This window comes from Aplidium turbinatum, chromosome 11 (assembly GCF_918807975.1).
Source record: "Aplidium turbinatum chromosome 11, kaAplTurb1.1, whole genome shotgun sequence".
Lineage (NCBI taxonomy): Eukaryota > Metazoa > Chordata > Ascidiacea > Aplousobranchia > Polyclinidae > Aplidium > Aplidium turbinatum.
Genome location: NC_137482.1, coordinates 12,057,480 through 12,079,863, shown reverse-complemented (window position 1 = coordinate 12,079,863; position 22,384 = coordinate 12,057,480). Strand labels below are relative to the sequence as shown.

The 22,384-nt window shown below is 37.8% G+C and overlaps 1 protein-coding gene across 1 annotated transcript; it reads right to left on the bottom strand.

Annotated features, from left to right (window-relative positions):
* Positions 1–590: 590 nt before the first annotated feature.
* Positions 591–10,842, bottom strand: LOC145779232 (serrate RNA effector molecule homolog). Its single transcript, XM_082590769.1, has 21 exons — positions 10,685–10,842; positions 10,371–10,553; positions 9,040–9,140; positions 8,499–8,581; positions 8,306–8,415; positions 7,229–7,398; positions 6,602–6,768; positions 6,061–6,159; positions 5,763–5,877; positions 5,407–5,448; positions 5,043–5,083; positions 4,605–4,762; positions 4,334–4,415; positions 3,884–4,051; positions 3,442–3,648; positions 2,799–2,893; positions 2,533–2,681; positions 2,353–2,456; positions 2,007–2,259; positions 898–1,003; positions 591–821 (listed from the first exon to the last, which is right to left on the bottom strand). The coding sequence occupies exons 1-21, from the start codon at positions 10,792–10,794 to the stop codon at positions 746–748; spliced, it is 2,619 nt and encodes an 872-aa protein (XP_082446895.1). The 5' UTR covers positions 10,795–10,842; the 3' UTR covers positions 591–745.
* Between the last annotated feature and the right edge of the window lie 11,542 nt (positions 10,843–22,384).

Genomic DNA, 22,384 nt, shown 5'->3' with positions numbered 1-22,384 from the left:
CGTGCCTACTTTGCCTAATGGTTAATCCAGCACTGGACACGAGTCGGAAAACTTCTACACTAATGCTACTATTTTCTGCTGTGCAAAGATTCACTAGGCTTTTTTCTTTAGGTTTACTTTTGCGTGTCATGTGAGCGAAAGGGAATTTTTCCTGGGCCGTTTCTTTTTTACTGTAATTATAAACTTAAATTTTGCTGCATCTTGCTGTAAAAACCTACTCGTATAATCTAATTTTGTAACCAACCTTGCCTTATCGATATTACTCAGAGATCAAAGCCAGACATTGTGACATAAGACTTGAACTAAGTTGCGCGTGATAGGTGTAGAAGTGCGGGAAATTATATTCTCGCAACAATTGTTCGTGCTGTGCAATGACGAGTTGTATCGCTAGTTCCTGTGTTATTTCTCGGTGGACAAATATGACCGATCTAGATGGTACATCGCATCACATGTTGTGACGGCGGACATATCCGCCGTGAATTTCGAGGCCTGTACATTACAAAAAGATTTCACTTCATGTTGCCCACCGGAAGTGTTTCAGCAAATTTTTAGAGTTCTGAGGGAAAGTAATTATCCACAAACACTCAGTTTTGTTATTTTTATTTACAACATTCAAGTGATTACATCGACCTTAAAATAAGATCTCCACAAAAGAAAAGGTTCATCAGAATAACCATGCGACATGGCTGGTAGGACATTATTGCCACTGACGGTCCATCCGCTGGTACAGAATCATCATCAGCGTTTAGAAAAAGTCAGTGTCATCAGGAGCGTCCAGATCTTGATAGCCGACTATTGGTCGTTGAGCAAACGGATCGCCACTGAAAAAAAAAACGATTATTAGATTTCAATCATTTCATGGCGATCAGCCGAGAGGAGTCAAAACAACTTCTCTACCTTGGTCTGATGTCTCGACTCTTCGGAGGGAATGTTCTTCCTCCCCCATTGCCATAAGGATGTGGTGGCCGCTGGTGAAATTGTGGAGTTGAAAATTGTCCACGCGCTAAAAATAAAATACTTTAATAACAAATTCAATGGGATTGGATATTCTGGCCAAGCAGATAGACCTACAGTCCTACACGAATACGATATCACAGGAAACACTAAGCAGAAACATGTCATAGCTTTGAACAGCTCATACAAGACCGATTTTAACTTTACAGGCCTGGAAGCGGTTCTTGGTCATAAGAATTGGGAAATCATCAGAGGCTTACTGTTCAGAACTCTCTTTATTGTGTGCATGCATGTGCTTGCACAACACAAATTGCAGTGATAGTTGTTGCTAGACAGCGTTGCAAGTTCAGTTTGTTTTTATTTCTAACCATCACAACGAAACACAAGATATGCCAAACAAAGCAGAGGTTGAAATCTGGCAGCCCCTCTACAAGACAAATGGCAACGTTTAGAAGAGCTAAATATTTAACAGCCCAGTTTTTTGAAAGATCGAAGTTGTTTTTGCAGGTTTCAGAATTTATTTTCATTTAAGTTTAAACTTATGGCGAGGTTAGAGAGTAGGCAGCTGTAGTCTACCAGTAACCTTCGGTTATGAAAGTGGTGATACAGTAGTCTTGTTTAGTCAGATAATTTAGATTTTAGACCACACATTTTGCATCTTTTTGTGCTGTCTGGTGATGCACTTGTAACACGAGCACAACTTTCAGTTTGTATTGACTGGGAAATTTCAAACAGGCAAGCTAGAAAGCCGCTTTGAACAATACGGTCAGCTTTTTACCTAGCTGCCAAACTTCAGTGAATATTTGTTTCAAGTGAATGAAAAAATTTAAAATAAAAGTGGATTCGATATGAGCATTAATTTTAATACCAGCAGTTTAATTTTAATGCTTTAAAGACGTAAACTTTCGATACGCCGCTGAACGTATTGCTAGTTTGTGGACGCCATCTTTAATTCGCTTCCAGGTCTGTAAGTTAAAGTCGGTCTTGGCTCATGTCATTAAAAAGTGACTGAGCAAAGTTCACTAAATTTGCCAGGAATCAAATATAATCACCAGGTTCTCCTCGAAATTGTGGCGTTCCCGGTAGAGGAGGTCCGTATCCTCTCACTGGAGGAGGACCCACAAATCCAGGGTTAGGAGGATGCGGAGCTGATGCCGGTCCAGATGGCTTTGCGGCCTGTCCTTCCATCGGTCCTGGTCTGCGCGGGTCCATCAAGTAGTTGTTGAAGTAAGCGACATCTTTTTTCACAGACTCGACTTTGTCGGCGTGCTTGTTGAAGATGTGCTTGCGAATGTAATCCGGACCCTGAAATGTGGTTTAGAATAGCAATAGTTTACTACTAAAACAGTCAATCGTAGACACACAACAGCAAGCGTAAGTGTAAGTGACCACACGTACCTTGAATTTCTTTCCGCTGAGAGGACACAGCCATTTGTCTTTACCGAGTTCTTGTGTGTTGGCCGTGACGAATTTTTCTACTTCGGTTTCAACGTCTTTTGGTCCTTCAATAGTTTAAAATACAAGTTTACAAGTTGTACCAAAAACAAGTTTCACACACAATGGCATTGGTTTTCTTACCCAATTTCTTAGATTCCTCTTCAGTTAAGCGTTCCTTGAAGTTGAGAATATGAACAAGTTTGTCGTTAAAACGCTTTTGAAACTCGTTGATGTCCGTCTTTGTCAACATGTTGGGTGGTATGGGGCCTCTGGCGTGTATGATGCCGCATCTGAAAGAATGATTTAACGATAAAAGCGTGAAACTTTGACATCACCTGTCGATGAGTGGCCTTCCTTAATTTTGTATTGATTTTTTTTAAATGCGTAAAACAATCGCGGAAGGTTACCTGTTCGGCATTTCATCTTCGCAAGGATATTCACTCGCGTTGTAATAATCCACCGAGTGGACGATACGTAAGTAGTAAAGCAGACGATCGAGAACCTACAGTCAAATATAGGAAATTAGTGAATAAAATCTAAAGACAATATTGGGGAAGTTTGTACGTTTCATGAAATAAACCAACAGTCTATAAACAGATGACACAATTTCTACATTGATTAAACGTCAAAGAAGTTGTTGGATAGAGTGCATCATAGTTCACGTTGTGTACATCACAGCCAAACCAAGACCGAAATTTTCACCAGCAGTCACATTGTGACAGAGTTCCGCAACTCAATAGGCTTCAAATACATTGAAAAAAAGACAAGAAAAAAAAAACTTTATTGTGAACATCCTTAAGACATGTTTAAGCTTGGCTCTTCTTTTTGAAAATAAGCAAACAAAATCATTTAGTACAGCGCAAAAAAAATCAAAACTTTGGCCCGAGACTTTTTAAACGAAGTTGTAAGTCGTTTAAAAATAAAAAAGTAAATAAAATGAGCCATCTAAGCACTTGAACATATTTGCATAGATTCAAACAGTGGGAAAAGCCTCTCACAACGTGCGTTGTTGCAATGAAAACCAGAAATTGTAAATAAAAGCGATCTTACTTTGATGAGTTTAGGATCTCTTGCGATCTTCACGATTGACGTAGCCTCTCCTGGTTCTTCCCCCTCTTCTTTTTCCTCCTTCTCTCCAACCAACTCCTCTTCCTCCGCGCTGCTCTCATCAACCAGAAATTCAGAGATGTTTTTTAGAAACGGATTTTCAGAAGAGTTTGCATCACGGCTTTTCTCATCTGTGGTGTCATCAGATTTCTGCACACATCAAAATCAACTGTAATAAAATGCTGAATTTCTTATAACTAAAGTCTATTTAAAGGCAAACGTTTGTTAAAAAACAATAAAAAACGAGTAGATATCTCAACTTGCCTTCTATAACTACCTGTTTTGATTCTAACAAATACCAATAGCGATTTAAATCGTGTTGCATCTCTTCAGTTGGCTTTGACAATACCAACTTCACGTTGAATCGATGTTATAATGACTTTACCTCGGCATTCATCCACAACTTCCACTTTGTATCGAGATGCACGATCAGTCTGACAATGTTTCGAAGGTCATTGCGAGCGCACGACGCATGCTGGGCGATGCCGGATATCGGACGAACTCGTCGGGCGAGGTCACGATTCACGACCGGGTTGAGCTCAAGATCGCGAAGCTGTCGAAGAAAAATAATGAGAATAAAGAACCAACTAGGCCAAAGTTTCTGTTTTCATCTGTTCGTTTTCACTGTTGCCAGATGCTGAAACTAAGTAAAAAATGCAGATTTTACTTGCTGGAAAACTGAAGATAAAAATAAGCGTAATGAACGCATGATAAAAGACTGTAGCAAAATTACCGATGTTAGTTCTAGCAAACTATTTAAAGAAAAAATCTACATAAGACCAAAACAATGGCAACACAGCAAAAACAATTGCAAATGCTTCTTGCGTTTTCCTACCCTGAGATTATTCAAATTCCAGCAAATATCCTTGATGTTGACACTTCTATCGAAGGTTGCCCAGCAACGGCGAAAGAAACGACTGCAACAACAAAAACAAGTTTGATACGTGGCTTGCAACATTTCATCGACGGGTTGATTCCACTGCTCGATCCAAGCCAGCACATCATTCTTTTTTTACATTGATTTAACGTCTACAGATTTAAAAAGTAACAAACTTTCAAAAAAAACAACAACATGGTCACTTCAAGCAGTGGTTTTAATGTCTTACTTTCTATCTTCCAGTGGATGGGAAAAAGCAACGCGAATGAAACCGGGAAACTTTTTGCACAAGTTGACGATCTCTTGCTTGTTAACAGAAGGAGGAAGATTCCTCATAAAAATGGAGTGAGTCCGATGAAGCGCTCTTGGAGTCTTTACAATGGAGACCTTAAAGCAAAATGTGTTTGAAATGAACACAAATTTCCTAATCTTTGCCTGAACGATTTCCTAACAAAAAAATGCCAATGAAGATTGAAGATAAAACACCACGATTTCTATTTATAACAGAACTACTCGCTTGCAGAGCGTATCAGTTGTATTTTTTTATTTATTAGAAGTCCTTGCCCGGGTCAGCAAATAACGCCGTCAAACACAAGCCCACCAAAAGTAGTGACGACTTCCAAGCATGAAGACATCACCACTGGTGAGAGTTTGAAGCAAACCTTACCTCTCCTTCTTCCTTGTTATCCTTGCTCTCCTCGCCTTTCCCTTCAAATAACAAGATTCGTTAATACAATCAGTTTTGACATGAGTACTGTTCATTTCTTGCCTAGTTGGGATAAAAAGCGGCGGCAAATCTCTGTGTTTTGGGATTGCCTGTACCTTGACGATGACATCAGGCAGTGGCTATGGCTAACCGACGGGTGCCCTGATACATAGCGACAACATGAGAGAAGAAAGCTGCCCCTGATGTGAATCTCTGTTCTGCAGAGACAAATGCTTTAACCAATAGCCAGGCCAATGCGTTGTTTTTTTTTTAAACAAACATACATTAGTTACAAGTTTAGTCAGTAAACGTCACTTGAACAAACCTGGTTCAGAAGAGTCAGCTTCCTTTGTATTCTTTTCGGAATCTGAAACGAAAGGAAATGTCTAAAAAAGTGTTCCATATTTCCTAAAAAAAATGTACTCAGTTGCGCCTCTATACAGCTGCAATGACACTGTCTGCTTTGTAAAGCGCTGAGGAGCAACGCATTCTGCGATGGATACAGCGCTACATAAAAACTAGCATTATTTTTATCAGTTACGAGCAAGATACGCAAAACAACGCAGGATATTATGCAATTATCACGCTATAATTTACAATAAAACACGAAGGAGTTCTGAGAGAACTTCATTGATTTACATTGTCACTAAATAGTGCTTCAGCTTGAGATGAAAAGATCACCTTGCGTTTCTGAGCCACTTGAATCGCTCGAAACTCCATCCTCATCATCGTAGCCCATGTATCCTCTGTCTCGTTTTTTCTTCTTCGCTTTCACAGCTTCATTTTCGCTGGACGGCTACATTAAAATCAACCAGATTATATCGATGCTTGATGACTAACACTGTGTACGATACTTACGTATTTTTAACAAAGTTATACAAGAAGGCTTTGAGAGTATGGCATTGTTTTTTGTAATATTATGCCAAAGCAGCTGGTACTCCACTGTTAAGTGATTTCACTCCAATACTAGTTAGAATACCTGTTCAGCAGCGCTTCCTGGCTCTTGGTCGACGAGCTGTTTATATAGTTCTGCTTGCTTCTTCAACTCATATTGCTCTTCCGTTAACACGGCAGGTTTCTTTAAAATAAGGCGTGTTTGCTACAACAAATGTCGACAACTTCAAATAAAAAATAAATCTAAGTGATGAATGTTATGATGAAGGAATCAGGACATTCTTGAAGGCGAGACCGACCGAAATAATCGACTGCGGTCGACATATCGCAGGGTACATCTTACGAGGATATTTTTGTTTACCAATGCTGAATGCCCATCACAATTCTTTCACTGGACACTTCACAATGTGACATATACTCAATGGATGAAATAAAATTTGCGCCAAATAGTCTCGCAGTAAGATGTCCTTGCGAAAGGTCGGCCGCAGTCAATCGTCTCGCGTTAGGTCAGATGCGCTGTAATGTCGTGTCCCTCATAATAAAGTCATTGTAATCAATGATTTGACAGTCAGCAACGTCAAAATTAAAACATCAGCAGCAAGGCCATTTTAAGGACATTCAATAACCTTCATCCCTGCCGAATCTGCTCCATCGTTGCTGCCACTCTGAGGGTTTGCATCACTCTTCCCTGTTACTCCACCTTCAGGTTTCAATACAGTCTCATCCAGCGCATTTGGATCCATGTCTAAAACCTTAAGATCCTCCACATTACCTCCTTCCATGAAAATAACAGCTGAAAACGAAATGTAATGTATCACAAAGTTGTTCCCTCCCATATATCAACATAAGTCAGGCAGACATCATATGCTGTCTTTCATTTAAAATAGTTTACTTCCAATCAGTCACCGTTGATGAAAGAATAACTATTGCAAGATGAAAATGACATCTAGGAGTTAGTCAGTGGGAATCTTATCTTGTTTTTCTACACTTTTCTCTTCCTATCATAATAAATGAAAGACTGATGCACAATTTTGTTAACATTCCTGAAGATTTATCTTTTAATATCTTACATTGACATCGACGACTTATTTTACTCTGTGCGTCATCATAATATCAGGCTATTAGTGGTTGGAAAAGCGTTTTAGTTTGATGTTTAACAACGCAAGCATAACGTAACTACGTATATGGCTTTGATTTTGACGCATGCCGAAGTTAATTCGTAGTGAAAAATAGTACCCAATATTCACAAGCACCTGAATCTAACAGTTTCACAATAGAAGTTTCATTGGCAAGGTCAAGGTCAACACCGTCCAACAAAAGCAATGCGTTGAGCTGCTTGAAAACATCAGCTCGCCACTGAATGCAAGCTTGTTCATCGACGAATCGCTTCTCTGCTTCGTCGGGGTGATACTTCTCTTTGAACCTGCACAAAGCGAGAGAAAGAAAAGTAAATTTTAAATAATTTACAAAAGAGGAACTTTATGATGCGATTTCAGGTGGAAGAATATGGCAACATCTCATTTCATGAACAAAAGATCTTATTTACAACCTAAATAAATAAAAATCGCCATAGAGAATTTTTAAACAAAGTAGTTAAATACTAGCTACTTTTACATTGCAAGGTTTTAATATTCATGAATTACAAGTAATGTCTACTTCTACAGTAATTATATGCACCTCTGTTTGTCAAGTTTACCTTAAGGCTTCGGCAAAGATTAAAGAGTCTACGAAGTACCGGCATATATTTCTATGCTCAACTAAGCCTCACTTTCGCTGCATTTTCTATTCAGCAGAATACAATTTTACAATGAACCAGAATATTGTGTTCATGTATGACAGCATCACTAGTTTCAGATATAATCAGTGACAACATCCTGCCTTTGTAACTACTCTCGATTAAAAGCATCGAGATTTAAAAACTGTCTAGCTATCCAAAGTACGCATACACGATGTGTGCGGGACATTGTCTTGGGACTGAACCTGTCAAAGCAAAGTTTCTTGGTTGAGCAAGAGCAAACTGAAAAAGTGTATAATATTATTAGCTTTAGTACGTATGTGGTATTAATACGAAATTGATGAAGAAATAAACCAGTCATTTAATCCAAGACATAAAAAGCATTAACTTGCTTAAAGTTTTGCAAGATTCCCCTTTTTTGTTGCTGTTGAGCAACAACAGTAAGAGCTCGGCATATCGAAACAACGTGTGTGTTCCGCATTTGGAACCGGGAGCAAATTTACTGCCTGTGCGAAAATGAACACAAACATAATGTTAAAGCTTTTCTGTTAATTAATGTAGTAAATTAACTAAAGTATCGATTTGTACCACTCACCATTCTTCATCTTTATGGGCAACAAAAAATTCTTGCAATTGTTGTCGTCGAAAGTTGACTTTGTATTCAGTGTACTTTGTTACAGCTTCTTCATCAGTAATGTCATCACTCTGTCAAAACAGGAAACGCAATTAGCTATATTTAAATATTAAGCTTTAGCTAGGTTCAGAAGTTGAGCATGCGCATTTCTTACTTGCATGTTTAGCCACTGCTTAAAGGTCATCATGCGTGCTCCCATTTGTTCCATTTCCCCTGGATGACCCATGCCTCTGTCACCTGCAGTAATCATAATAATGTTCTTTAGAAATGACGTTTTTTCAATGAAATGTCCAACAGCGGTGGGATGGCGCAACGGATAAGGCGTTGGCTTTCCTATTATGCAAATCTGGTTCGACTCCCGGCTTCAGCTGTTGTTAAAAAACACCGCTCACCTCTACCCAGGGTGTAATAAATTGGGTGGGCCTAGTTGCTGAAGTAAAGGCGGCCGAGAGAAAGGAACTGGCCACCCTACTCTCCCTAGTGCCGAAGGCTTAGTATAATGAGAAACTTATCTTCTCATTCCCCAAAGCTTAGTATCTGAGTATGGGACCTTTACCAACAAGCTAAAATAAAAATTAGTGAGACTCCCCTTCACTATATTAGCACTTTACTCACAGAATAGCCTATGCATTTTTTGCATGTAGACAACTTAGCTCAATTTAGAAACTTTCCAAAGAATGAGAGCAAAGAATTACCTCCTCCCCACTTTTCTCTTGGGTGGAACGGAGGCCGTGCCCCAGCTTGCTCCCATCCTGGGCTTCCCCATGCACCTTGCTCAAAGCCAGGTTCAAACGGTCTAAAATAAAATAAACATATATATATTAACTGCAAAACTATGCACATGCCAAAATACTTAAACTAAGTTAAAATCAGAAATACCAATTTTATGATTGTCGTCTTCTTACAACAAAGACAAAAGGAATTTATTTTATTTTAAAGTACTTGGGTTTAAATTTGTTTCTATGACGACATTTACCCACCAGTTCCGAACGCTTGTTCAGAAGGGTCTGCTACTATTCGGTGAGTCTGATTCGGTGAGTTCCTAACTTCTAACCCCTAACCTTAACCCCTAACCCTAAAACGGCAATCATAATTAGGCTACGGTACCCAACAAAAAAAAATTTTTTTAAATCCCCCGTTAAGGGATCGGACTCACCGAAACAGGCCATTCCGTGTTCAGAAGGTGGCCACTTCGGAACTGGTGGGTAAATGTCGTCAACTCGTCATAGAAACAAATTTAAACTCAAGTACTTTAAAATAAAATAAATACCTTTTGAATTTTACAGGTTATAAATTTCATTTGGTTTTTACAGGTTATAAATCTAAAAATAAATTTCATTTGGTTTTTACAAGTTTTTAAAAATAAATTTCATTTCATTTGTTCAGGTTACTAACAGTTATATATATTTGTACAGTTTAATTTGTACTACAGTGACAGTTACTACAGGTTACTTCATCCTTATTGTATTTTGCTTCTTTGTGATGTCACAGGTGTTGGCATCAATCTGCTTGGTTTCAATCTAGACATTTTAATTGAGGTTTTGTGGTAAGCAATGGATGGTAGCCCTTTGTAATTCTGAGGTTTTTTTTGCAGATTGGATTATGGTTATAATATTTAATATCTTTTCAGGAATTACAGATTTAAAGGATTTTTTTGCAGATTAAATTACAGTTATAATATTTTTAATATCTTTTCAGGAATTATCGATTTATTGCTTTTGCATGTTTTTCAAGACCTTCTGACAATGATCCTCCTTTAGGTGAAACAGGCCTGAATGGCCCATTTCGGCAAGTCCGATTCGGCGAGAGCCCTATTCGGCGAGTTTTTGAAATTTTATTTTTGAAAGGGAATTATCGGGTACCGTAGCCTAACTGTTACACATCGTTTTAACGTCGCTAAACGTGCAGAAAGGAATAAAAATAAAATGTTTGAACTATTAAATTAAAATTCGTCAACACTGATGCAGCAAAATGATAAAATTCTTCAACACTGATGTAGCAAAATTATTTCCACAAATATTTCAACCTCATTCGCTTTGATGCCCGCATATCAGGCTCACGTCCAGGGCTATACCGTCTCTTCATTTCATGAGGTGGAGGATAATCTGGCATGCGACGACGATGCATTGTTTCACTTGAAACTGGTCGCATTCCAGCTTGTTTCATTTCCCCACTTGCCATACTTGGTGAACCATTCCATCCTCTTGGTCTGACAAATCAAAAATAGCTTCATGAAAAAGATATAATTAATGTACCGGCATCAGATTTTTACAACCATTATACACAGAATTAAAAAAGATTGTACATACATAACTTAGAACAAATTTTCTTAAAAGATACCTTTCTCTGCTCCAATCCCTTTCACGAGCACGGCGGTCAAATTGGTCACTTCTCTCTCTTTGGAACTTTTCACGCCGTTGTCTATCAAATTCATCTCCACTATCTCCCATATTGACTTATTCAAACAATTATAACTCAAGCTTAGATTTGCAATAACACAGGCTGACAGTAACACACTTCATTATATTTTAAATAAAAGTTATAAAAATACTATGTTCATTAATCGGTATGAAATATGGAGATCTTTATAGACATGCCATGCCAACGTTCAGCTTCAACTTTGACTGAAAGTCGATCTGTTATTAGCCAAAATCGCTAGTATATGTTAATAGCTAAATGCCAGAAAAAATTGTAAAACCAAAAAGTTAAAAACATGCATTGATAATAATTACTTAGGCTTTCATTAGTACAGCCATCAATTATCATCATCAGCCAGTCATGCTGCTATTGGCAGATGGCCTCCACATATGTTTCCACACCATTTTATCAATACATGTATGTAGTAGTTGCGTCCGTTTTGTGACGTCATGTTGACTAGGGTGGCGGATTCTATACTTGCACCAATTTTTAGACAAAATTACAAAGAAAAAGTCACACCTATTTTGTGGTGGCCCATAAAAATTCAATGATTAATTAAAGGGGAAAATTTTAAAATGTTTGCGAAAACTCCAATCAGCGACTTTGGCTTTGTTCTATTTTTTCTCTCGATCCTTTCAGAGGACGAAATCGGGGTTTGGAACAAACTGTTCAGTGGACAAAATAGGTTGCAGTGAATCCCACTAGCACAAAAGTGATTGAGTGAATTAGAACAAACAAAGCAATAAAATCATATACAATATCATTTGATAAACATGGCCACATGCCGGCTAGGCTACTGTACTCTTTCAAATAAAAATTCTTCTGGAGAAATTCTCAAATTCTACACAATTGAAAAACTTTGGCAATTCAACTAATTAGTCACAAACTCACAATAGAAAAAAAAATAAAAACAAACTTTAATCGCGTGCTTAGAATCAAGTTTGCCAAAAAAAGTGCTGAGAGTATAGCCTACCCTAGTACCCTACCAATGCAGTAATTGTACGGTAAGTTGTGCAGAACAAAACTAGCACATAAAACTTTTGTATGTTCTTAAAAAATGAGCATTGGTACTGGTATTGAATAAAAATGCAAGGTAATTAAAAGGTTAATGGCTGGCAAAGCTGGTTAAAGTTGTTACAGCTGAATCATGGGAATAGAACATCAATAGGCTACTGGTAAACGTATTGTGATCGTATCATCCGTCTACATATTGTGATTTATTTACAAATGCTTCATCCATTCATCCACATAACACAAGATATCAAACAAGCAACAACTATTTTATAAATAGATCAAACACAGAATTTGGCAAAAGGGTCATTCCAGCTCAATTCACCCAGTGCTGTTAACACCACCATCACCGATTTACATCAAATTTGGTTTGTGGTTAAGTTTTGGGCAAAAACGCATAAATTTTAAATTTTATCAAAATCCGGCCAGTGGTTTTGGAGATATGGCCCTGTGAAATTTCGTATTTTGGGGAAAAATGGGGGTACCCAGCTTATTTCTAAATGCCATTTCTCAGCAACCACTGGGTGTATTTTAATGAAATTGGTGTCATTTTGCAGGAAATTAGCCAAGGATTTCATTTCTGTGGTTAATTTTCAAAAATAAGCATGTTTGGGGGTAATGACCTTTTGACCTTTGCTTTGACCTTGACTTTGACCCTGTGGATCACGTGATACAAAAAACTTGTCTACATAAAAAATATTCCTTGATACCATCTCTATAACATATGAAAAAATGGGAGAGGTAATATTTTTAGTTTAGCCATAGTTTTCATTCAAAGAGGACGATATCTGTGAAATTTTCATAAAATCCGGTTATAGCTTAAACCTTATATTGTAGAATAAGTCTTGCTGCTCTGGCAACAACAGTGTACCAGCTTCATTTTTAATAATCAGAAATCGATTTCGCCATACTGTTATAGCATGGTCACTAGTCAGTCTGATATTAAGGTATATCGTTATCCATAGGCGCCGAGTTTTCAAAATAGCTGGGCGGGCGAACACATACTGTCACGTCATAAAGGTTATTTTGTGCGTTTTTCAAAAGGGCGATTTTGCTAGGTTGTTGGGCTAGCCTAGTTTTACATTTAAGTTTATGTCTCCTCTAACACGATTTGGAAACAAGTAATAAATATAATTGGTAGGCTACGCAACAACGTCTGGTCCTGGTAATTCAGTTCCGCATATTTTTTGTGATTGGTATGTGCGGGTTACGAGACGAAACTTGCGAGTTTAATATCAGTGACGTAACAGACGCAACTGTGATGATAGAGACGACAAATTTAGAGCAGTTTGGTAGCAGAGTTAATTGATAACATCATTTGAAAGAAAATTACTCCTTTGAAGAACAACGCTACAGTTTTTACACCGATTTAACATCTGGCAATGTTAAAACGATGTAAAAGCAGTGGAAATTGCGGTCAGACTTTTGCCGCAAATGAAGTTCCTTACAGGTTTGCGCAATTTACTTGATTTATATCACTGGGCTACGAGTGGCAGAGTGGAGACAAACGCCGCGGCTGGACACTTTTGCTCCTTTAACGGCGAATCAACGTTGTTTGATGTTGAAGGTTTGCAAAACTAGCATACAGTACAAAGAATTCAATTTTTCAATGTCAAGCCTGACCGGTATGAAGCTTGCAAAGAAAAATTGAAAAAAAGATTCTTGTTGGCAAAGACAATAAAAGGAACACTAAAATCCCATAGATTTGTTCCGATTTCTGAAACAAAGTTATTCGGGTACAAACTCAGTGCTCAAAAAAATCTGCCTGAAATAGTGTCAGTGACAGGAGGGAGTGATGAAAACCTTGCACTTGAAGCATTGAATGAACCTTTCAACATCGCAACACAGACATATGTATGATGTATATATGATTATGAACCGTGGATAGGTTTGGTGGAAGACATTTCTGATGAGTTTGGTTTGGAGACTACCATGTAAACTTTATGCATCCTCATGGTCCAGCCAGAATCTTCTACTGGCCTTCCTCTGCTGATAAATGCTGGATCGATATTAATAACATTGTTTGTATCATTGAAACTCCTTCCATGATTGCATCTGGCAGATGTCGTTACACTATTTCCAAAAACGATACAATTAAACTTCACAGGTTGTTTAAAAACTGGTCAGCTCAGTGATTGCTGTCTATGGAAAACTTTCAGAACCTAACATTTTGTCTGTTGTGTCTTGACTAAACTGTGTCATTTAACTCATTTTTATGCAGTGTTAATTGGGAGTGTTTATGTATTACACCATCAGAATTTGAGATATTTTACCCCCTCCCCCATTTGCCATCATTTCCCAATGTTATAAGCTTATTTCACAAAAAAAAAAAAAAAAAATAGCCCTTATCATCATTTTGGACCCATTCTTTCTGATGATGCAATGTGCATATCGTTACATTTGTACATGCCATACTACTTTTAAAAGTGATTTTAACAAAATTTGTTGAAAAATCATGAGACATGCAAACTTTGAGTGAAAACTATGGCTAAAATAGAAATATTACCTCTTCCATTTTTTCATATGTTATAGAGATAGTGTCAAAGAATATTTTTCATGTAGACAAGTTTTTTGTATCACGTGATCCACAGGGTCAAAGTCAAGGTCAAAGCTAAGGTCAAAAGGTCATTACCCCCAAACACGCTTATTTTTGAAAATTAACCACAGAAATGAAATCCTTGACCAATTTCCTGCAAATTGACACCAATTTCATTAAAATACACCCAGTGGTTGTTGAGAAATGGCATTTTGAAATAAGCTGGGTACCCCCATTTCCCCCCAAAAGACGAAATTTTACAGGCCCATATCTCTAAAACCACTGGCCGGATTTTGATAAAATTTGGAATTCTTGCTTTTTTACCCAGAACTCACACACAAACCAAATTTGAAGAAAATCGGAGGTGGTGGTGTTAAAAATTTCATTTTTTTTTGGGTGATTTGATGTGGAATGACCCAAAAAGTCTATGCAGGTATTGAGACCAATGGTCTGGTCAGAGGTTCCAACTAGGCTAAAAAACTTATCATGTCATTGTTTCAAAAAAGAGATCAAAATGTTAATTTTACAAAGCTACGGTGCATCGTAAGCGATATGTTATGGAAACCAACTTAGCCAGTTTCATAATTATGCAATACAACATGTTCAGTCGGAAACTTTATTAATCTCTGCTTGCTTCTTGGAATTTTGTGTTTAGGCCTACGTTATCTTAAATATGTTTTGTTTTTGTTTTTTTGGTGCGTATGTTGAAGCGCGGGAACGTTTTATTTTATTTTTCTCTTGTAAGCTTATTTTAAATGGCAAAATCGTCATTTCCGTAGGGTGGCAATTGACTAGTAGACCGTATGGTCATCTCGTTGTCTCCCTGTCGGTATGGGAACTTGTGTAACTTTTGCATTGTGTATATTGCTTGCATATTTCAAACATGTACCTATGTTCCTGTTACTGACAAATAAAACATTGATTGATTGGTAAATAAACCCAAAATTACAGGCTTTACATACTTCCAGTTAAGCAGTTCTACACAATACAAAAGCGAGGTAGTAAATTACATAAAATCAATCATTTTATTTTTTGTCATTAACGCGTCCGGGACGAAAAAGATACTAACTACAAAAATCGATAGGCTATAAACCTACCAGCATGTTAACGAACGGGAAAGGAAGTGGCTACGTTTACGGCGCCGTAAATACAGCCGTTCCATGCCTTTTTTTTAATCTTTACGTCGCTTTTACTGCGCATGCGCGCTGGTGCGTATTTTTTCTTTTTTCACCTTCTCTTTGAAAGAAAAAGTGAATATATAACTTCTAAATTCAACCGCCTTTGCCAAGTGAGTCAGTGGCGCGTGCGATTTTTGTCTGATTCTTACTCCCAAGGATGTGAGTTCGATACCACCAGGAGGTGATTCTTTTTTTTAAACTAAATTCTAACCCGAAGTGACTCAATCGTTAGGCTACGCATTTTTGTGGCCGTTCAGTTTAGTTTGTTTTCAGTTCTGACCATCACAACGAAAAAACAGTATATGACAAACACAGCAGAGGTCTAGAAAAAGGTAGAAGCGACAAAGAACGGACGTTATAGGCTAGCGTGCATGATACCGAAACAGGACAATCAGTTTAAATATGGCACGGCCGTAACACCTTAATAAAAATTTTATAAATTTAGAACGAAGAGGAAAAAAAGCTAGTGATTTTTTCTAAATTCATAAAATTTTTGGGTGTTACGACCGTGCCATATTTTAAACTGATTGTCCTGCTTTGCTATCATGCACGCTATAACCAGTGGCGTAGCCAGAAAAAAAATTTGGGGGGGCCAAATATTTAATGAATTGAAGAGAACGACAACGAATTACTGCGGGACCATCTAACGACACTCGCACGAGAGTCTCCAATGTGGCTGATTTTAAAGAAGTTCGCCACTCCCTAGAATTCTTTTTAGCAACGAAAAACAACGCTCGACATGATTGTGTTGACGATGACGTCGAGGTAATAAAATAAGTATTTCAATGATGTGAAGGACATTACTAAAAGAAGCATAATTTTTGCAAAATATGATCAAAAAATGTTTTCACCTTGGATGTCAACTAACCTAGTTCTCCTTTTTAACAACGATTCAATGTCCGACAACATCGAATCGACATAAAAACAACAATATTGCCAGCCGATGTAAATTAGCACTTCGGATTAAGACTTTGTTAAAATAAACATATTACAAACAAGACTTATACAGCGCTGGTGATCGCAGATGAATATATTTCATCAATAACAAATCATATGTCCCCGCACAATGCAACAGTGGCGATTATGACTCGCTGACCTAATTTTGTGTCACTCTTTGATACTACATATTTTCTACAGTTAATCCATGTTGTTAAAGAAGCTTGGCCAGCAGTAGCGTTGTTCGACTAATTTTGTTGCTGCGATATTCTAAGATTGAAACGATTGCAGTAGGCTACTCAAAACTTACTCTGAGCCACTATGTCTATTTAGAACAAAAAGCAAAGGTTTGCGTTGGTAGCCTACTAATATATGTAATAAATTTAAAGTGTTCTTTTCATTGACAAAACACAATGACATGAAAAGTTTTTGGATTAGGCTACCGTAACCTACTTTGCTTTTGTTTTCAAGTAAATTATTAGAAATGTAAAGGCTCTGTAAATTTATGTCGGAACAAAATCATGTTTAATTCATAGAAACTTCGCATAGGCTATGCTTTAAAGCAGTGGTTCCCAACCTGGGGTTCGCGGACCCCTTGGGGGTCCGTGAAAAAGCATTTGGGGGTCCGTGATTACCTTGATGAATTTTGGAGAAAAAAAATATACTTTGTTCTAAGTTATATGCACGGATAGAGCACCAGCTATGCTTGAAAACAAACCCGGATTTGCTGCTTTAGTAAAAAACGAAGCTCCTCTCATGGTTGTTGCCCATTGCTTCTTGCACGAAAGGGGCCATGCCCCCCTCCCCAATTTTTCAAAGTTTGGATTCCGAAGTTGAACCCTTTGTTGAAAATATAATATATATAATGTTTGTATCAAAAGAGAGTGCTCAACTAGCTCCTAATATAATTTGTATAAATTTATATTGTTTTCTAAGACATCTGATTATTAACAACTCCCAGGACTTGTTTTAGACACACAGAAAGACACCAATAAATTTTGCAAATCGTAAATCGCGCAAAGTTTACCCGATTTACGCTTCTTTTAACTAATTTGTGGAAGCAATTTCAGAATCGCTTACTCTGTTGGGTTTTTGTGCAGTTTTTGTGTAGCTGAGTTTTTTGTGTTCTCTAATTTTAGCCGCAGTTTTTGCCCGTTCGTGTGTAACAGCTACCTTTAATAAGTTAATAGCTGTTTATCTGCTAATAAATTTCATACAAATATTACCCTGAAAGTGTTTCCAAAAAGCGCTATAATCCATTATTTGAGTGTAATTTTGCAAAAATTTTCCGGGAGAGCATGCCCCCGGACCCCCCTAGAGCGTGCCTTCGGCACGCTCTAACCCCCAACAGCTTTATTGCTTCCCTTGCTTAAGCCACCAGGATACGCCATTGCACAGGTGGCGATGTCTTAAATCAAATACTTTGTCGTTCTCTTCAATTCATCAAATATTTGGCCCCCCCCAAATTTTTTTTCTGGCTATACCGTGCGCCACTGGTTATAGCATGCATGATAGCAAAGCAGGATAATCAGTTTAAAATATGGCACGGTCGTAACACCTAAAATTTTTATGAATTTAGAAAAAGTCGCTAGCCTTTTATTCCTCTTCGTTTTAAATTTATAAAAATTTTATTAAGGTGTTACGGGCTTACGGCCGTGCCATATTTTAAACTGATTGTCCTGTTTCGGTATCATGCACGCTAGCCTATAACCAGTAGCGTATTTAGGGGGGAGGATAAAGGGCGATGGCCTCCCCCTAATGATCAGGTAAAAAAATACAAATTTTGCAAAAAAAAGTTTTAACCCAACACATAATTGCTTGGATGATTCGTCCTAGCGCGGGAAGGGGGCGGGGGTATAGCCTACGTTTTGCAATGTAATTTGTCAACAGTTTTTCTTCCTTGACAATTGCATGGCACAAATTCATGAGAGATTTAATGAACACTGCTCGCTAGCTTTTAAAGTCAGCACATTTCTGCTTTCATTGATTCATGAAGATGAAGACTGCCCGATCGAGGAGATTTTCGACTGCTACCATGAAATGCTGGATGTTGAACCAAGCAATTGCTTTGCAGCTACTGTTGAATTGCGAAGATGGAGAAAGCGAATTGGCTTGCCGTTTCTGTGGATAAACGATCTGCAACTCTTGTGGATGCGTGTCAAGCTGATGAACAACTCGGCACTTATCCGATTATCCATGAATTACTTCGAACCTTTGCTTCGCTTCCAGTTACAACTGCCTCCAATGAGTGATGTTTCAGTTCACTGAAGTAGCCTACCTGAAAAATTATTACCGCACGACCATGACCGAGCCACGTAATGGTCTAGCTCCGATGTTTCTAAACAAGGATATTGTACTCGAGTATGATGCAGTCCAGGCGCGAATCTAAGAGTTTTTTTCGGGGTGGGCCAGAAAATTTGAAAATCAATTAAAAAGAAAGAAAAAGCTAAACAGGTATGAACAATGATACTACGACATATACAATATGCTAGAAAATAGACATTAAAACAACCATTTTCATCAATTGTGATGCCGAGGGACTAATATCAGCTGTTTAGAAGCATATCAAACCATTTGATGCGGAAACATACAATTTTTCACAAAATTTTGGGGGGGCCCGGGCCCCCCCATAAATCCGCGCCTGATGCAGTCATTGATATATTTGCCAAGCACAGCCATCGCATTAAACTGTAAATTGTCAATTCGAATCACCGAGAATGTTCAAAAGGTATTCGAGGTCGGAAGATCTAACTTATTGTTTATGTTCTGAAGTGTTTGATATCTTTCGTTAGTTCATTGATTGGAACAGTAACTTAATTCTTCGGATTCGCTCTTGATTTTGGACCCCCTCCCCTTATGTGACGGTTTCAGCTAACCCTCTTCCCCCCCTTTCTGACGCATCATATTCATATGACATTTTGGTATACAGCCGCCGAGTCAGCCGCCACGCGGCTGACTGACACAATGTCTTGGCCTCCTCCTAACAAACTTTCTAAATACGCCACTGCCTATAACATCCGCTTTTTGTCGCTTCTACCTTTTTCTAGACCTCTGCTGTGTTAATCATATACTGTTTTTTCGTTGTGATGGTCAGAACTGAAAACAAACTAAACTGAACGGCCACAAAAATGCGTAGCCTAACGATTGAGTCACTTCGGGTTAGAATTTAGTTTAAAAAAAAGAATCACCTCCTGGTGGTATCGAACTCACATCCTTGGGAGTAAGAATCAGACAAAAATCGCACGCGCCACTGACTCACTTGGCAAAGGCGGTTGAATTTAGAAGTTACCGTATATATTCACTTTTTCTTTCAAAGAGAAGGTGAAAAAAGAAAAAATATGCACCAGCGCGCATGCGCAGTAAAAGCGACGTAAAGATTAAAAAAAAGGCATGGAACGGCTGTATTTACGGCGCCGTAAACGTAGCCACTTCCAACGGGAAAAGGTGGCAAAACCTTGAAAGGTTTAAAACGTGCCTGAATGAAAAATTATGTAGTAGGCTATATATCAGTAGTTAGCACGGCCACAAAACCCAAAAAAAAAACAAATAGCAATGCAAAAAATAAAACAAAAACAGAGAGAAGCACACATGTAGTACGGTAATGAATGACAGCCTAATGAAAAGTGTTGTGGATTGAATTTGCCAGTTCCAATATTGATGTGGATGAGCAGTCATAAACTATCAAAAGTCTAGATCGCTGGAGATTACCTATGATTTATCAACTAGCTACAATTTAGCAAATTTACCTAAATCCAAGGCCAGGGTACAAATCCAAATTCCCTTAATTTCGGAAGAAGCAAAAAGCTCAAGTGCAGTGACCAGAGTTGCCGCCGTTTAAAACGCAAAATGCAAAGAGGGTCCAGTTTTTTTAAGTTCAGTTCAGTTGTTTTTATTTCTGTTCTGACCATCACAGCGAAAACAATACACGTCAACATAGCAAAGAACTAGAACAAAGTATATTAAAAAAAGCATTTATTTTTAATTTTTTTGAAGGTGTTGCGACCGTGTCAATTCTCTTTTAACCTTATGACTTATTTCGGTCTCAAGCACGTTTTAACGTTCGCGATTTGCACCTTCTACCTTTTCTTTGATGTGATGGTCAGAAATAAAAACAACTGAACTAGCTGACCTTGTCAGCTAGAGAAGCTTCAATTTCACTTCGCAGAAGTATAGCCTACTTAATGCTAAAAAATAGTAGGCTAGTCCACTTGGATTAATTATGCGTTGACTTCTTTTAACGTTTGCAGTCTGGAAAAGTATCGACAATCTGTGGGATAATTAAATGATAAATCCTTTCTCGTAGCAAAACTCAAACAACGATGGCACCGTTGGCTGTTTGATGAAAGTATCGTAATCGACTACAAGGACTTCATACCGGACTTCATAGGAGACTGAATGAATCAACTACGATAGCTTATCCTAAGAATTAGTTGTGATTTACAATAGATTTTGGTTAAAAGTGGTTTTTAAAAAAATTTGTTGAACGCCACCACGGCATAGAAAAATCCGCCCAGATGGCTATGTTAGTTGACTGCTCACCTTCAACGAGGAGAGAATGGAATAGACTGTGCAATGGAATAGGATAAGTCGAGCAACCCCTATTTTTGGAAATACTTGCCGTCGGATTTTTTCGTATTGTGAATGCAACCTTCAGCCTATTATTATTATTATTATTTATTTGTATCAGACAAGGTTGTCCATATTAAAACCAAAACACAAAAAACACACAAAGACAAGACGTAAGGAGTCACTTGGATGGCATGTGCAACATATCATTGTAGTGCTTAAAAAATGTCGTTTTATAGAAAGCGTCTGACTTCTGAGGACATTAATGCTATGATAAGAGAATTGAGAGATTTGTAACAACGTTGCACAAAAGCATAAACTGTTTTTCGCAATAGAGCATCAAAAGTTATAACATTTGCATTAACTTGACATTCCCGTGCACTAGTAAAGCGAGGCATATTGTGTAGAATTCGAAATGAGTCATTATAGGCAATTCTAATCCGATTGATCGAAGAACGGCGATAGGCTAATTGTGCCAAAGTTGACAAACATAAAGAGATGTACAGTAAGAGCGAAACAACACATTTTTTACTCTTCGTGAACATTTGCTATATTTATTTTTTAAATTGTTTACAGTACAATAAAGAGATTTAACTTGTGGCAGTATGTCCTTGTCATCTGATAATGAGGACGTGATAGGCTATGCACACCTAAATAGGCTACTTAATATTTTCAACAAACTCGATCGGTTCTTGGTCAACAATAATTCTTGGGGAAGCAGACAGATTGAAATTTTTGGGCTTACATATAATGCCACAATCTTTTTATTCAACTATTTGTTATGTCCACTGAGTAGGCCTATCACATTTTACTGAATAATTTATTGTGGTTTTATTCGGGGGGTTATTAATGGTTTTCCGCCTTTTTTTAAAAGTTGGTTGCAGGATTTTTGCTCTCCAAGCCCAAGTCTTAAAACTGGATTTGTGCAAATTTGGGACCAGAAGATAAACTAAACTCAAGGAAATATTACAGAAAAATTACAATTTTATCTTCTTCAAAAATTTGCAAAGGAATTACTAAGTAAAATTTCGGAAAAATGCGGAAAAAAAGATAAGAAGTACGCAATCAAATGGAAATTCCGTCATATAAAAAAGTTACCTGTAGCCTACTGGACAGAGATGCGATTATCCGTGCACGGACATTTTGCCGAAAGGACATTTTGCCGAAAGACATTTTGCCGAAAGACATTTTGCCGAAAGAACATTTTGCCGAAAGACATTTTGCCGATGAACAAATTGCCGAAAGGACTAAGGTTGTGAACGATAGACTAAAACACATTGTGGAGAATATCGATACATATAACACAAAAATGAGTTTCGGCAAAATGTCCATTTAGCAAAATGTCTTTCGGCAAAATGTCCTTTCGGCAAAATGTCTTTCGGCAAAATGTCCGGG

Bases quoted from the DNA above. Each gene is read 5' to 3' on its own strand.
- LOC145779232 (XM_082590769.1), bottom strand. From the start codon at position 10,794: ATGGGAGATAGTGGAGATGAATTTGATAGACAACGGCGTGAAAAGTTC. The intron at 10,554-10,684 runs GTATCTTTTAAG...TTGATTTGTCAG, and splicing joins AGGGATTGGAGCAGAGAAAG to ACCAAGAGGATGGAATGGTT. The intron at 8,582-9,039 runs GTAATTCTTTGC...TGATTACTGCAG, and splicing joins AAGAGAAAAGTGGGGAGGAG to GTGACAGAGGCATGGGTCAT.